This window comes from Choloepus didactylus, chromosome 22, assembly GCF_015220235.1.
Source record: "Choloepus didactylus isolate mChoDid1 chromosome 22, mChoDid1.pri, whole genome shotgun sequence".
In the NCBI taxonomy this organism is placed as follows: Eukaryota; Metazoa; Chordata; class Mammalia; order Pilosa; family Megalonychidae; genus Choloepus; species Choloepus didactylus.
The window spans coordinates 42,885,225-42,897,524 of NC_051328.1; the positions used below are offsets into that span (position 1 = coordinate 42,885,225).

The 12,300-nt window shown below is 52.0% G+C and overlaps 1 protein-coding gene across 3 annotated transcripts in view; it reads left to right on the top strand.

Moving 5' to 3' along the window:
- The window catches only part of LOC119518439 (BTG3 associated nuclear protein), a 153,709-nt gene that overhangs the window by 101,539 nt on the left and 39,870 nt on the right, over positions 1 to 12,300 (top strand). For all 3 annotated transcript variants that reach the window (XM_037815575.1, XM_037815576.1, XM_037815577.1), the window contains 2 exons: positions 1,472 to 1,534; positions 4,730 to 4,768. In XM_037815575.1, coding sequence (XP_037671503.1) covers positions 1,472 to 1,534; positions 4,730 to 4,768 — 102 coding nt within the window. The remainder of the gene's footprint in view (positions 1 to 1,471; positions 1,535 to 4,729; positions 4,769 to 12,300) is intronic.

Genomic DNA, 12,300 nt, shown 5'->3' on the forward strand with positions numbered 1-12,300 from the left:
CCATTCTACTCAGGGAAGGAAAGTGATTTCCTGCTGCGATTGTGTTGAGAGCTGGCTGCCTTGGTGACTGTGGCTCTCAATGGGAAAGTGTTCCACATACGCCAGGCACGCACGGCGACTCAGCTCAGTGACGTGTCAGTGACCGTCCTCGCCCCTCCTGGGTGGTCCCGCTCTCCTCTGAGAGTCACGAATATCCTGACCCAAGCCATGCAGGGAGCGGAAGGACCACGGCACTGGAGTGTGTGTGGTGGGAGAGGGGGAGCGAAGGGGCAGAAGGCAGGGAGGGCTTCTCCAGGAGTTTCGCTGGGGGCACTGGAGATGTCTGCCTACCTCTGGGACCTTTTTGGTGTCTTTAATCCCACCCAGCCTCCTGGGGCATGGGAAGATGGTGGCAGACATCAGGCCTCTCCTCTTCCGGGACTTTCTCCTGGAAACAAGCTCCCAGTTACCGAGATGGAAACACGGTTCTCGGTCAGCGCCCCCACTGCGGTTTGATGCTGCCCTTAGCCCCCTGCCCGGAAACAGGCGGGCTTCCAGAAAACATCGAATGAGTGCTTTCAAATAAGTGTTTTTTTCTTGTTCCAAAAGAGATGAAACAGTTTCAAGTAGGGAATTCTTTGTTTAGTTGATATTTACAAAGACAGTTACTTTATCTTATTAGTAAGAAAATTCTTTCCAGAATAGATAATGGTCGTGTAGGGTTTACATAGACCATGAAATGAAAGCAATAGAAAATTCTACAGTGATTTAAGATCCATTTTGAAATAGGGTAGGATTCTATATGAGATCATGGATATTAATTCCGTTTAGCTCAGTTAAAGTTTATAGGCAGTATTTGTAGATTGTAACCATATCTACGGAGCATATATGCATTTTAGTTGGTTCTTTGATTTGAGGACTCACACTTAATGTGTTTACTCCAGCTCTTTAGTCATGTGAGTGTTTCTGTGATTTGAAAAAAATCGCCTACCCTGTTTCCAGGGCCAGTGTGTGTGTAAGCCCCTGCGTCACACAGCACTTGAGCCTTCGGCGGCCTCGGATAGCTGGAGGATGACCCCCGGCGCTCCAGCTAGGTTTCTCGTCCTTCTGAGATGAAATTATGATTTTTACATAAAATTTGCATTATAATTTTCTGGGGTAATTTTTGTTTCCCTCTTTTCTCTGGGTCAGTCACTTTCTACATTTACTTGTTTAATAGCGTTTAAAGACTTAACAGATATTTCCCAGGGCCCATTGCTCCTTTAAGAGTTGCTGTAGTAGGTTTTTTGGTGTTATATGCTAAATATTAATTGAAAGAGGCAATTTAATAAACAAATGCACATATTATTGCACTCTTGGGGATCAAGTTATCTTTTCTGAATTGTGAGCAGCAGATAACCAGAAACAAAAATTCCGGGAAACAGCTCTTGTTTCCTTTGGCCTTGATTTTCTTCTGATGCTTCTTTGTGTTCTCTTGCTGTGGATCCCGCAGGGACACCTCCACATTGCCCAGGTGCCTCAAGGGGAGCAGGTGCAGATCATGCAGGACAGCGAGGTGAGTCCGTGCCTGTCTCCGGGGCTCTGACGGTGGGGTCCCTGTGTCAGGGCACCCTAGAACTCGCCTAGGGATCCCCAGCGACGTGGGCTTCCAGCAATGGCCAGCTGGCTCCCGCTGCCGCTGGAGGCCTCCAGCTTAGCCGGTCCCTGCTTGTCTGTGCTCCTTTTAAAAACCTTTCCCTGGCAGTGCTTTGCCCCCCGCCCCCCCAGCCTTCCCCCCCTCGGGGCTCCACCTTGCAGCGCCTGCCCCTCTGCTCTTCCGCCTCTGGAGAATCCCCGGCTTCCCCACCCTCTGGGGCCCTGTGACGGAGCAGGGTGAGCAGAGTGCAGTGGCCTTCACATGGTCAGGCCTGCTCCTCCCACCCAACTTGAAGGGCTGGTTGGTCTCGCGTCCACCTCTGATTTTCTCATCTCCTCCCCACCCCTTCCCCCAAATCAGGCTCCCCAAGTGTGCTTTCCTCGCCTTGGGTCTTGTGAGATTATTGCTGCCCACTCACAGCCCCTCTTCTCTCGCTGCCACAGAGCAGGGCAGCGGCTCCCCTCTCTGGGTGTCCTGGCCCTGGTGGACACTTGGTGACATGCTTCCAGCTGCCTTGTTGTAGTCTTGTGTTGAGTTACCTGGGCCTCAGCCCTGTGTCCAGCTGCACACTCCTCAAGAGCAGGGGCCAGGTCTGTCAGCCTTGGCGTCCATCCCTGCAGCATCTGGGATGGTGGCTGCCTGGGGAGGGGCCCAGAGAAGGTGCACTCAAGTCTGCACCCGTGCTGAGGACCAGCCTGGGGAGGAGGGCCCTGTCCCTGTGGCAGGCACAGGGCTACCCTCACGGGCTGAGAGGCTGCCAGGGCCCCGGAGGAGAGGACAACGAGGGCAGCGCGGGCAGTCACAGTCTCTGCAGAGGAAGGGCTGGGCCTGAGCCAGGCAGGGCCAGCAGGGCTGCGTCTGTCTGCACCCTCTGGGGCCACCGGACCTGCAGGCACGGTGTGACAGCGTCAGTGCGACCCGGCAGGTGGCCCTCCAACACCACGTGACGGGTGGCTGGAGGTCGGGCAGGACATGCGCGCTGTACGACTGCTCCCTTTTGCAGAGCATGAAGAAATGCTGTAAAACCAGGGCCTTTGACGCATTTCCAACCTTTTGTGAAAGAACTTTTTATAGCAAAGTTCTTTGATTTTGACTTTCCTTGGTGATTGAACAGCTAGGCTCCCTGATACTTGAGTGGAGGGTGAAGACCGGTTCTCACCCACCTCTTGTCCTGGTCCTTCCTGGGCTGTGCTAAGTGCCAGTCGATCTGGGTCATCTGGGTCCTTATAACTGGTGCCGGCCCTGGCGTCAGTGTGGGTGAGTTACGAGGACAGAATGTAGAGTCGTTTTTGGTTGCACAGACACTGTCATGTGCATGTGGCCTCACACTCTGAAGTGTGAACCCAGCCACCACTGTGAGAGTCGGAGCCTGGGGCCTGGCAGGCCGTTGGTGGTGGCCATCAGGGTGACAGCTGGGCCATTTGACAGTTGGGTGGATAACTGCAGCCTGGCGGTGACAGTGCTGTTTACCTGCCTTGCCTGATGTTTCCCAAGCCCCTTTGGGGGTCATATCTTTCCAGTCTTCGTACCTGGGGGACAGTGGTCAGTGGCCATTGTTGATGCTGTTGACCTTTCTCATGGCACCGACAGGGTCAGCGGTTGCAGCACATGGTGCCTCCTTTAGGTTTTGTGCTGGGGCTGTGGAGCCGAGCACGTGGCATGTTAGCCCCGCGTGGCGTGTAACTGCGTGCTCTCTCGTGACTCGCCTGCAGCAGCTTGGCACTCGCCTCGCACTGTGGTGTGCTGTTAGAGGGCGGTTTCCCCACTCCGAGCGCAAAGGCAGATGTAAAACCAGCAGTGACTGTGACAGTTGTGAATTGTCAGGACCCTTTCAGGAGAATTCTCACAAGGGAAGCATTTTATTCCCTTGGGTGGTACCAAAGGCTTTTCAGACGCTTCTTCCGAAAATTCTCCTCAGGTCCTGGTGGCATCTAGGCTGCTCCCATCAAATTGACATAAAACCTGTCGAGAGAGCCCCACGGGTTTGAGAGTTTCAGTCACTGGAGTCCACTGCGCCAGCAGGGAGCCTCCTGGCAGCTCTGCCTGCTCCTGCCCGTGCAAGCGCTGCGCTGAGTCTGTCCCACATGGCTTTCTGTGCCAGGAGCTGCAGTGGGAATGGAGAGGGGCCCCTGTGGGGACTCACGGTGTCTGAGATGAGCAGGCGCCGAGTGTGCAGAGCTGAGCTAGTGCAAGGAACGGGGCATGCAGGAGAGGGCACGTTGATGGCTTTAATTTGTACCTGGTGGGCTTCGGAAACCCAGAAATTATCAGTGGGGAATAAAATGAAAGGGAAAAGTGTGAGCGAAGATTCAGCAGGGAGAAAAAATAATGCAGTTAAAAGACCGTGAGTCTGAATGAATTAATATGAGTGGGAGAATAAATGATAGGTCAAAAGAATTGATAATTAACTAATTAATAATTAACAAATGTGTGGCCATATGGATGAATGCATGAAAGCATGAAAGCGTGGCTGAGCCGAGGGGAAGGAAACGAGAGCAGCAGAAAATAAGTTGGAGAAGGTCCTGGAAGGCCTTGACCACCAAAACTAGGGAATGGGACTTTATCCCCTTAAAGCCAGGGAGGTGGACAGGGACTTGGTCAAGCTGGTGATGGAGGGGGATTGACCTTTTACCTAAATATAAAATATAACTGGGTTGATAAATATAAACAGTTCTGGTCGTGTACTGCAGTTGTATGAGACGTCCCCGCTGGGGGAAGAGCACGCGGGGCCTCTCTCTACTGTTTTTGTGACTTCTTGTGAAACTATAATTATTTCAGAATGAAACATTTAAAAAATGACGTTTTCCTTTGGAGTCAGAGTGAGGTGGGTAAGGACATAACTTTTTGAGTTGGTGTGTTTAGTACGTTGTTTTTTCTTTTCTTTTTCTTTTTTTAACAATATTTAAACTCATTTTAAATATTGGTGAACAGTAATTAAATTTATTTTGCTTAGGGTTTTTATTGCTACAGGGGGTCGTGTTTTTGTAGACCTCGTGTCCATGGTTTCCCTAGAGTAAAGGAGTTAGTCGCGGTGGCTTGGGGAAGGCGCCCGCCTGTCTCGTGTTTGGGGTTGTACCTGTTCTTGACCCTGTCCTTTCTTCCTTCATGTTGCAGGGCAATCTACAGATACACCACGTCGGACAGGATGGGCAGGTAAGCCACCTCCGCCCTCACTCCATGCTTACTGCCCGCGCCCCTCGGCTGGCCCGCCCATCCTTTCTTGAAGATCAGCACTGCGCTGTCCGGCTCTTCCCGGGAGAGAGCTGGGCAGGGGTGGTCGTGCAGCGTGAGCCCTGGGGAAATACTGGTTTCACTCTTCATGGAGCCACAGGTGTGAAAGGCTGGGGCCCTCTTTGCTTTAAATGAAACTTCCCTCCCGTGTGGTGTGCATTATCTTCTGTATATTTATAAGAATGTTGCCGATGATCTTGTTGGAATGGATGGTTAGGTCCCAGAGAAGGTAGGTTTTGTTATTGCATGTTGCTGCCAAACTTGAACAACTTGCCTTTTTTCTAATTTGTGACAAAAAGAGTAAGAAGCCTTAATCCAGTGCCTCCCAGTGTAAATTGTCTTTGAAAAGTGAGACACTCAGACGATGAGGGGTCCACAGGAAGGATTTGCTTTCCAAGACCAAGCGATATTACTGGTGAATTTGAGGGTTTACATTTTCATGTTCTTTGGGATAGAGTTCCTGTTAAAGAAGCTGTTTTATTACACCCTTAGAATAATGGTTAAAAAGAGTCTTGGTGGCCTTCCTTTTTTCTAAAACATAACATAAAATTGGTGGTGCAACCCATAAACATGGAGCTCATCTGCTATCACGATAGTAACACTTGCTAGTTTCCAGAACCAGGTGCGCACCCTCCTTCAAACCATCCACGCACCTTCCGGTTGTCGATGGCTGGGGCAGTGCCGGGTACCTGCTGTGGTGGAGCCTGGCTGTCCCAGGGTGAGAGCGTGGGGGAAGATTGTTCCTTGACCAGTGAAACGAAAGAAGAGTTCCCACCCTTCGGTTTCTCTGGGACCCTCGGTTCTCCTCAGGAGAAGTACTGTCAGCCTTAAGGGTTTGTTTAAGTTGGAGTTTTTCATTTTCAAAGTTTCATCATAACAGCGTCCATGAGGTCTTAATCAGATAGTCCTGAAGCAGTATATAAATATAAAATAGCTGCCTTGGAAAAGAACTAAAAAGCCAAAGAAATGCAAAATAATAGTAATAAAAAATCAATAGTTGTTTCTTCTGAGATGATATCGTCTTGGTGGTTAAGTCAAGGTGTTGATCAGGTAAAGTATAAGCAGATTTTCATGAGGTCCCCTCTTGCATATGTCTCATGCTCTGTTAAGAAATGTTCCATCTGGGGCAGGCAGAGGCTGGGTTCCTGTTCAGGTGTTCTCTGCCTCGGCCTTCCCGTGGCTCCCCCGGCTGGACCTGCCCCATCCTGTTGGCTCGGGGCCCGCCTAACCCAGTGCGGCCGCATCCTACCTACTCACGTGTTCCAAGGCCTGTTTCCAAGTACTCTCGTCCCTGGGACTGGGGTCGGACTTCCCTGGAAGGCCCCCCTGCCTTGGAGCTCCTTCTTCACGGAGCCCGTGGGTGTTCCCTGGGTCCCTTTAGCCTGTGGCGTAGGCAGCCTTCAGTTTCGGGAAGGGCTTCTGTAATCTTACTTTCATAATTTCCTTCCCTCTATTTGCTCTGAACTCTTTTCCTAGAATTCCTAAAAGATAGATATTGACCTCTTGGATTGATCTTTCAGTATTCTTAATTTTTCTCATCTGCTATTCATCTTTTTGTCTTTTTTCCAATGTTCAAAGCAGTAAAAAAGTAAACAGAACTAAAATCCTCCTTGTGAAAAAATCATGAGCTTTGGAATTAGAAAGTGATTATGTTGCAGTCACTCATCCTAATCCCTTACCAATTTAAGTGCATACACCTGATTTGAAGTTAGACATGTTTATTTAACGTTAAAACTCTGAGTTATTTAATGTATCAAAAACCCCATGGCTTTGGTTCATGGAATGTGAAGTCTGGGTTCGTACTCTGATGTTCTCTGACTGTATTGCAACCTTAAGTGCACGTTTGAGGGGAATCAGAATGTAAAACGACTGTCCTGGGAGAGTTGATGTTTGACTTACGAAGACTGTCAAGGCTTGTTCCAGTTTTAATGGGCTGATGTTAAATGGCTACCTCAACCTGGGTTAAAGAACGTCTTCCATAATTGTAAAAGCTCATCAGGAGATTTTTGTGTGATTGCTTTTTTGGAGCTCGCGGATTTACTGACTGTTTCTTCGGTTAATAATACACTCTCATTCAGCGGGTTTGGCTGTCAGTTTAGGAGTTGTTCTGTGGCAGTGCACATCAAGCCTTGCGGCCTCAGTGAGGGTCACGTGGAGGTCCGTCTTGAGGCCCTGACCCTGTGTCTCGCCCCCTGCGTCCTGGCAGTGGGTCCCAGACGGGTGCTGGGAGCCCCATGTCTGCTTCGTCCTTCCTTATAGCTGCTTTCCTCCTGCTCAGCTGCCGAGATGGTCGCTGCCGTTGGGGCTTGATATGTTTGCTCGTAGCTGATTTATTATCTGCCAATTCCCGCCTGGCTTCTATGAAAGCACCTCTGTTCTTTGCTCCGCAGTCAGACAAGGGGAAAGGGACATGTATTCTGTGCTTGTGAATTGCTCCTGGTGCTCTTAGAATTTCCAGGGACAAGTCCACAGCCAACAACAAAATTTGTTCAAAGGAGGGAGATCTGCTTTCTTTCACTTCTGCTGTGTTCTGCTGCCACGGTGGTTCTGAGTTTGTTGTGCTGGCTCTTCGTAACCCTGTAACGTGACTCTGCCAGCAAGCCTTTCTGTTTGTCATACATTTTCTTCAAATTAAGTATCAAAAGGTCCTGGTCACATCTCACAGTTGGTCATTTGGAATTTGTGTAAAAACTAAGAAAAGCGGCGGACTCTGGGCCCGTGTGGGGGGTTCTGTGTCTGCGGGGGTCTGGCTTTTCCTCTCCGCGTAGACTTCTCGCAGCTCTCTGCCTTCACGTCTGTCCCGTCAGGCCTCGGACGGCCCTGGGCTTCCTTGAACTCCTCTCCCCCTTTGTCACAGCCCTTCTCCCTGAGACTCCCTGGCTGGAACTGTCCTTCAGGCTTCCTTGAAGACAGTGTTGGTGTCTCTGGCTGCACCTGCTGCTGGCTCTCAGGTGAGATGGGAGTCAGGGCTGTTCATTTCCCAGGCTTGTCCTCGGTGTTAGTGGCTTTGACCCTGAGGACCCTTTCTGACTAATGCTGTTCGCCTACAAGCACTGTGGGGATTAGAGTGAACCCCACTCACAGGGGCTTGCTTGGTTCCATTACTCTGATCAAGAACATTGGAATCAGAATGTTTGGGAAGAAAACCAAAGGACCCCAATCCTGTGCCTGTTTGAGGTCCTGGTGGAGCCCCACGAGAGTTCTCTGGAAATGTGGAGCCAGAATCCAGGAGATGCCAGGTGGGCTCAGGGCCTGGAGAATCGCCTGTGAAGAGGCAGCAGGACAGCGCTCCAAGGAGGGGACTCCCTGAGTCAGGAGCACCGGGCCCAGGAGCGCTGGGTGCTGGGAACCCAGCGTGAGTGCCTGCAGGTTGTGCGGATCCGGCGAGAGGGTGTGGGAATGGGCTTAGCGCTGCCCAAGATTGGTTCTCGTCATCAGCATTGCCAAGTGCTTTCCGAGATGTGGAAACAAAGGATCGGGAAAAGACTCGGATTCGCAGACCACATCAGTCGAGAATTGGAGGCTCCACAGAGAGCTGTTTGGGAAGAGGCTTTGGAAGCTGTATTTTAAAGGAAGGTGGTCGAGGGTGAGCAGGTGCTGGGAAGTGCTGGGCTGCGTGGTGGCAGCTTCCCCTCCGTGACGCAGGGCCCACGCGGCCTCTGCCTTCTGCCGGCCTACGGGCCACAGTGCCCGAGTCCTCGTCCAGGGTTCTGCCTGACTTTATTGTCCGTTCTTGGCTCCTAAGCGTGTGTCGTAATATCCTATTACTCAGCATCGTTGGTAGGGGTAAAAGGAATGGAGGAATTCCAAACACTAAAGTAGCTTTTCTGAAACACTGAAATATAAACTGCAACTACTTTCTTTTTTAAATTAATTTGAATCACTTTTCTCTTTCTAAAAGTCATACATTTCAGCACCTCCTGGAGAAGAACTTCACTGAACACAAGGCATCTTTCGGGAGATGGTTAAGCGTTATTATAAAGAATGTAATCTTGGGCTATATAGTGTAAAGCTTAGGGGGTGCATTTGAATATTTATTGTTCTCTTCTGTCCTTGCTTTCAGCTGTGTGCATCTCCTTGTAGTAAGCCTTCCTTATCTTTCACATAATCTGTTTTTTTGGGAACCAGACGGCCAAATTTGTTGGAGTTGAATTTAAATGCAGTTACTGATCCTGGCTGTGTCCTGTCCCCGGCCGCTCAGCTGCGTTTGTGCCTTCGTGCGGGCGGCACGTGTCACCGAGGACTGCGCTCTGGGTAATCAGCACGTTGCTGAGTTGCCCGCCCTACCCAGGGCCACCGTGTGTCCCTCTCAGCGCCGCCTTTCTTGCCCAGCAGCATCTCAAGGTCATTCGTGTAATGTCATGTGACTGAAGATCAAATAAGTGCCGGGACGCAGTTAAACGTGGGGTGGTTTGGGTGCGCTCCGGCCCACACGGTAGCTGGAGCCCTGTCAGAGTCTTTGGTGGAAAAGGGGCTGCTCTGGGGGTAGCTCAGGACCTGGGAAATGCCCGTGTCTCCGGAGGGGCCTGGAGCTGGTGAGAAGCAGGCCAGCGGGGTGGTCTGCAGAGGGGAATCACACACCTAGACAAGCTGGGTAAATGTGCCAGAGAGGAAAAGAATTTCTTGTCTAAGGGAGTTCACTAAGATTTGGTGTCAAGTATAACAGAATTTTGAATTTGGTGTGGATTTCCAGAAGATTTTGAAAAACAAACCCAAATCAACCCTCAAAAATTGAGAGCCAAAGTGATTGACATGTACCGAGAGGTGGCTGGGATGATTTGGGGTGTCTTTTAAGTGAGTGAGGTGCTGGGGGCCCTGAGAGGCAGGTGGGCCGGTCGGCTGCTTGGGGAACCCCCTGGTGGCCGCCCCGGGGCAGGTGGCCGGTCGGCCGCGGACGGCACTGCCCGGCCCTGGGCACAGGCGGTCACTCTGCCTGCCGGGCGGGGGTGGGTGGGTGACGCACGCGATGGCACGGGGCGGTCTGCTCGTGCCCGAATGGCAGGCGAGGAGACACGTTCCGCCCGTCAGGGCCGCACTCGTGGCTCCAGCATGTTCTCCAGCCCCCCTTGGCCCTACTGTGCGCTGACCGCGTCAGCACTGTCCGTTCTGTTCTCTGCTCCCTGATTTCTTTTCTTTTTCCTTTGGTAACACTGGTTGTGACATTAAACCAGTTTCCTGACCCACAGATCACAGACTGCTGGACTCGAAGACTGGTAGCGCCCCTTCTGTTTCTTACTTCTAAGCTGCTGTACTTCGGTGAATTTTAAAACATTTACAGCCTCAGGGAGGTTGCATTTGAAATGTCGGTATGTTTCTCCTCTCGTATTTTGATAAATCTGAAGATAATGGTTCCTGAGTTGTGCAGAGCTCCATAATTACATTAGAAAGGCACTTTAAAGAATCATATTTGAGCTTAAGAAAAATGACTGTAAATACATTAATTAAAATGTCTTCTTTAGCACACCTCTCAGGCCTTTTAATCGAGACAAGGGAAATGAGAGTTATCCACGTGACTTGAGGATTAAAATGGAATTCCCTGGAGAACTCCTGAGTTGGGGTTCGCCATTGGGCAGGCGTCCCCGGTTCTGCCGTTTGTCTGCCGTTTGTGGGTCCTGTGGCTGGTTGTGCGGGTTAGAGGCGACTCGGAGCACGGGCAGCAGAGTAGTTCCGTTTGTCTGGAAACCTCGCAGCGGTTGTGTGTGTGTGTTTTAGTTCTCTGTGGGGAAGGCTTGGGGGAGCAAAGAACCCTGGTCCTGAGGGGTCTCAGGCCCTGGCTGGTCCCTGATGCGTGGGGGGTCCCGTGCCAGCAGCTCCTGGCCTTCGCTCTCTCATGGGGCTGTCTCCTGGGATCCCCGATTTGACCACCCATCAGGGCCCAGACTTTGGGCAGAAGATCTTTTGGGAGAGAGCTGGCTGAGGGTGGATGGGAGAGTCACAGCTGGGATTTAGGTCTCGGAGCTGCGCCTATTAGTGTGTCATCTTGGGCGAGTGATTTGGCTTCTCTGTGCCTCAGTGTCCCTTTGCTGGTGTGGGACAGTGGGAGTTTCCTCAGCAGAGCCCTTCACTGGGGCTTAGCCCAGATGTCTGGTGGTGGCCTCGATGGACATCAGCTCGATGGATGGATCGTCCCCGCCTGGCCAGCGTCAGAGCCAGTGTGTTCGTGTGCAGGTGAGATGACCGCGGTCTACTTACCACGAGTGGCCAGACGTGCTCAGACAGGGCCACCTGTGCCCTTCCTCCTTGGCAAGAATCTCTTGAGGGTCCCCACTGGCCATGTCCCTGGAAGGGGGCCTTTGGTTGCATACCTGTTGTGACTGCTTTAAGGGACGTCACTTTAGCTTGAGTCCATTTATTTAACAAGATCTCTTCTTATTGCTGTTGTATTAGTTACCTATTGATGCATAATAAGTTGTCCCCAAACTCAGCAGCCACAGACACGTATAATCTCAGTTTCCTGGGCCAGGAAACCTCTCCTGGCCCCACTGGGCCTCTGACTCAGGCCCTCGAGGCTGCAGTTAGGTGACGGCCGGTCTGTTGACATCTGGGGTCCTCCTAGTGGCTGTGGGCTGGAGGCACCAGCTCCTCGCCCGTGGGCCTCGCCCTGGGGCTGCCCGGGCACCACAGCGCTTCCTGCAGAGCGAGCCAGCCAGGAGGGCGCACCCAAGATGGAACCTGACTCGGAAGCAGTCTCCCGTCATGTACAGTGTTTTCTGTTCCTTAGGGGCGAGTCCGAAAGCCCAGCCCACACAGGGGAGAGGATGGCATGAGGGGTGACCCCCCAGGGCTCTCAGAGGCCGTCCACACTGCAGAGCTTAGTGAGGATGGAGCTCGCGTCTGGAAAGATCAGGAAGGAATAATGGAGGATGGGGTTTTGCTAAGGCCGGGGCTGCCCTGGAAGACCCCTGCCATGGGGGCTGAGCCCCTCCTGGAGGAGTGTACAGGTGGGAATGACTGTGGCCACAGCAGGGGAGGCAGTCGGGGTGCTCTGCAGCTGGCCCAGGCTGGCCCCGGTCCTGGCACCAGTCCCAAGGCTTCCAGAGTCTCGGTCTGGGCTGGGTCTTTCTGGGGCGGGCGTTACTGGGGGTGGAGGGCGGGGGGAGAGGAGAGCAGCACAAGAGAATATTGATGGGAAACGTTTTCTCTCCCATTCATGAGTTACCCCTGCTTGAACCTGTGACGTTTCCCCACTCGGCACTGACGAGCGGAACCCAGCCAGCCTTGGTAACTGTGACAAGGGGTCCGCACACTCATGAACTGGTGGGTGGTCTGTGTGCCAGGAGGCTTGGCCACCTCTCTCTCAGCCCTGCGCTTTCATTACACTTCTCTAGTCGCTGAGAGCCTCCTGGAGCTTGTTCTCCTCATACCCAGCACTGCCTGTTCATGTTCTCCAGGAAAGAAGTCAGCTTGAAGGGTGAGATTTACCCAGAAGCCGCTGATGCAGGATAAGAGGGAGA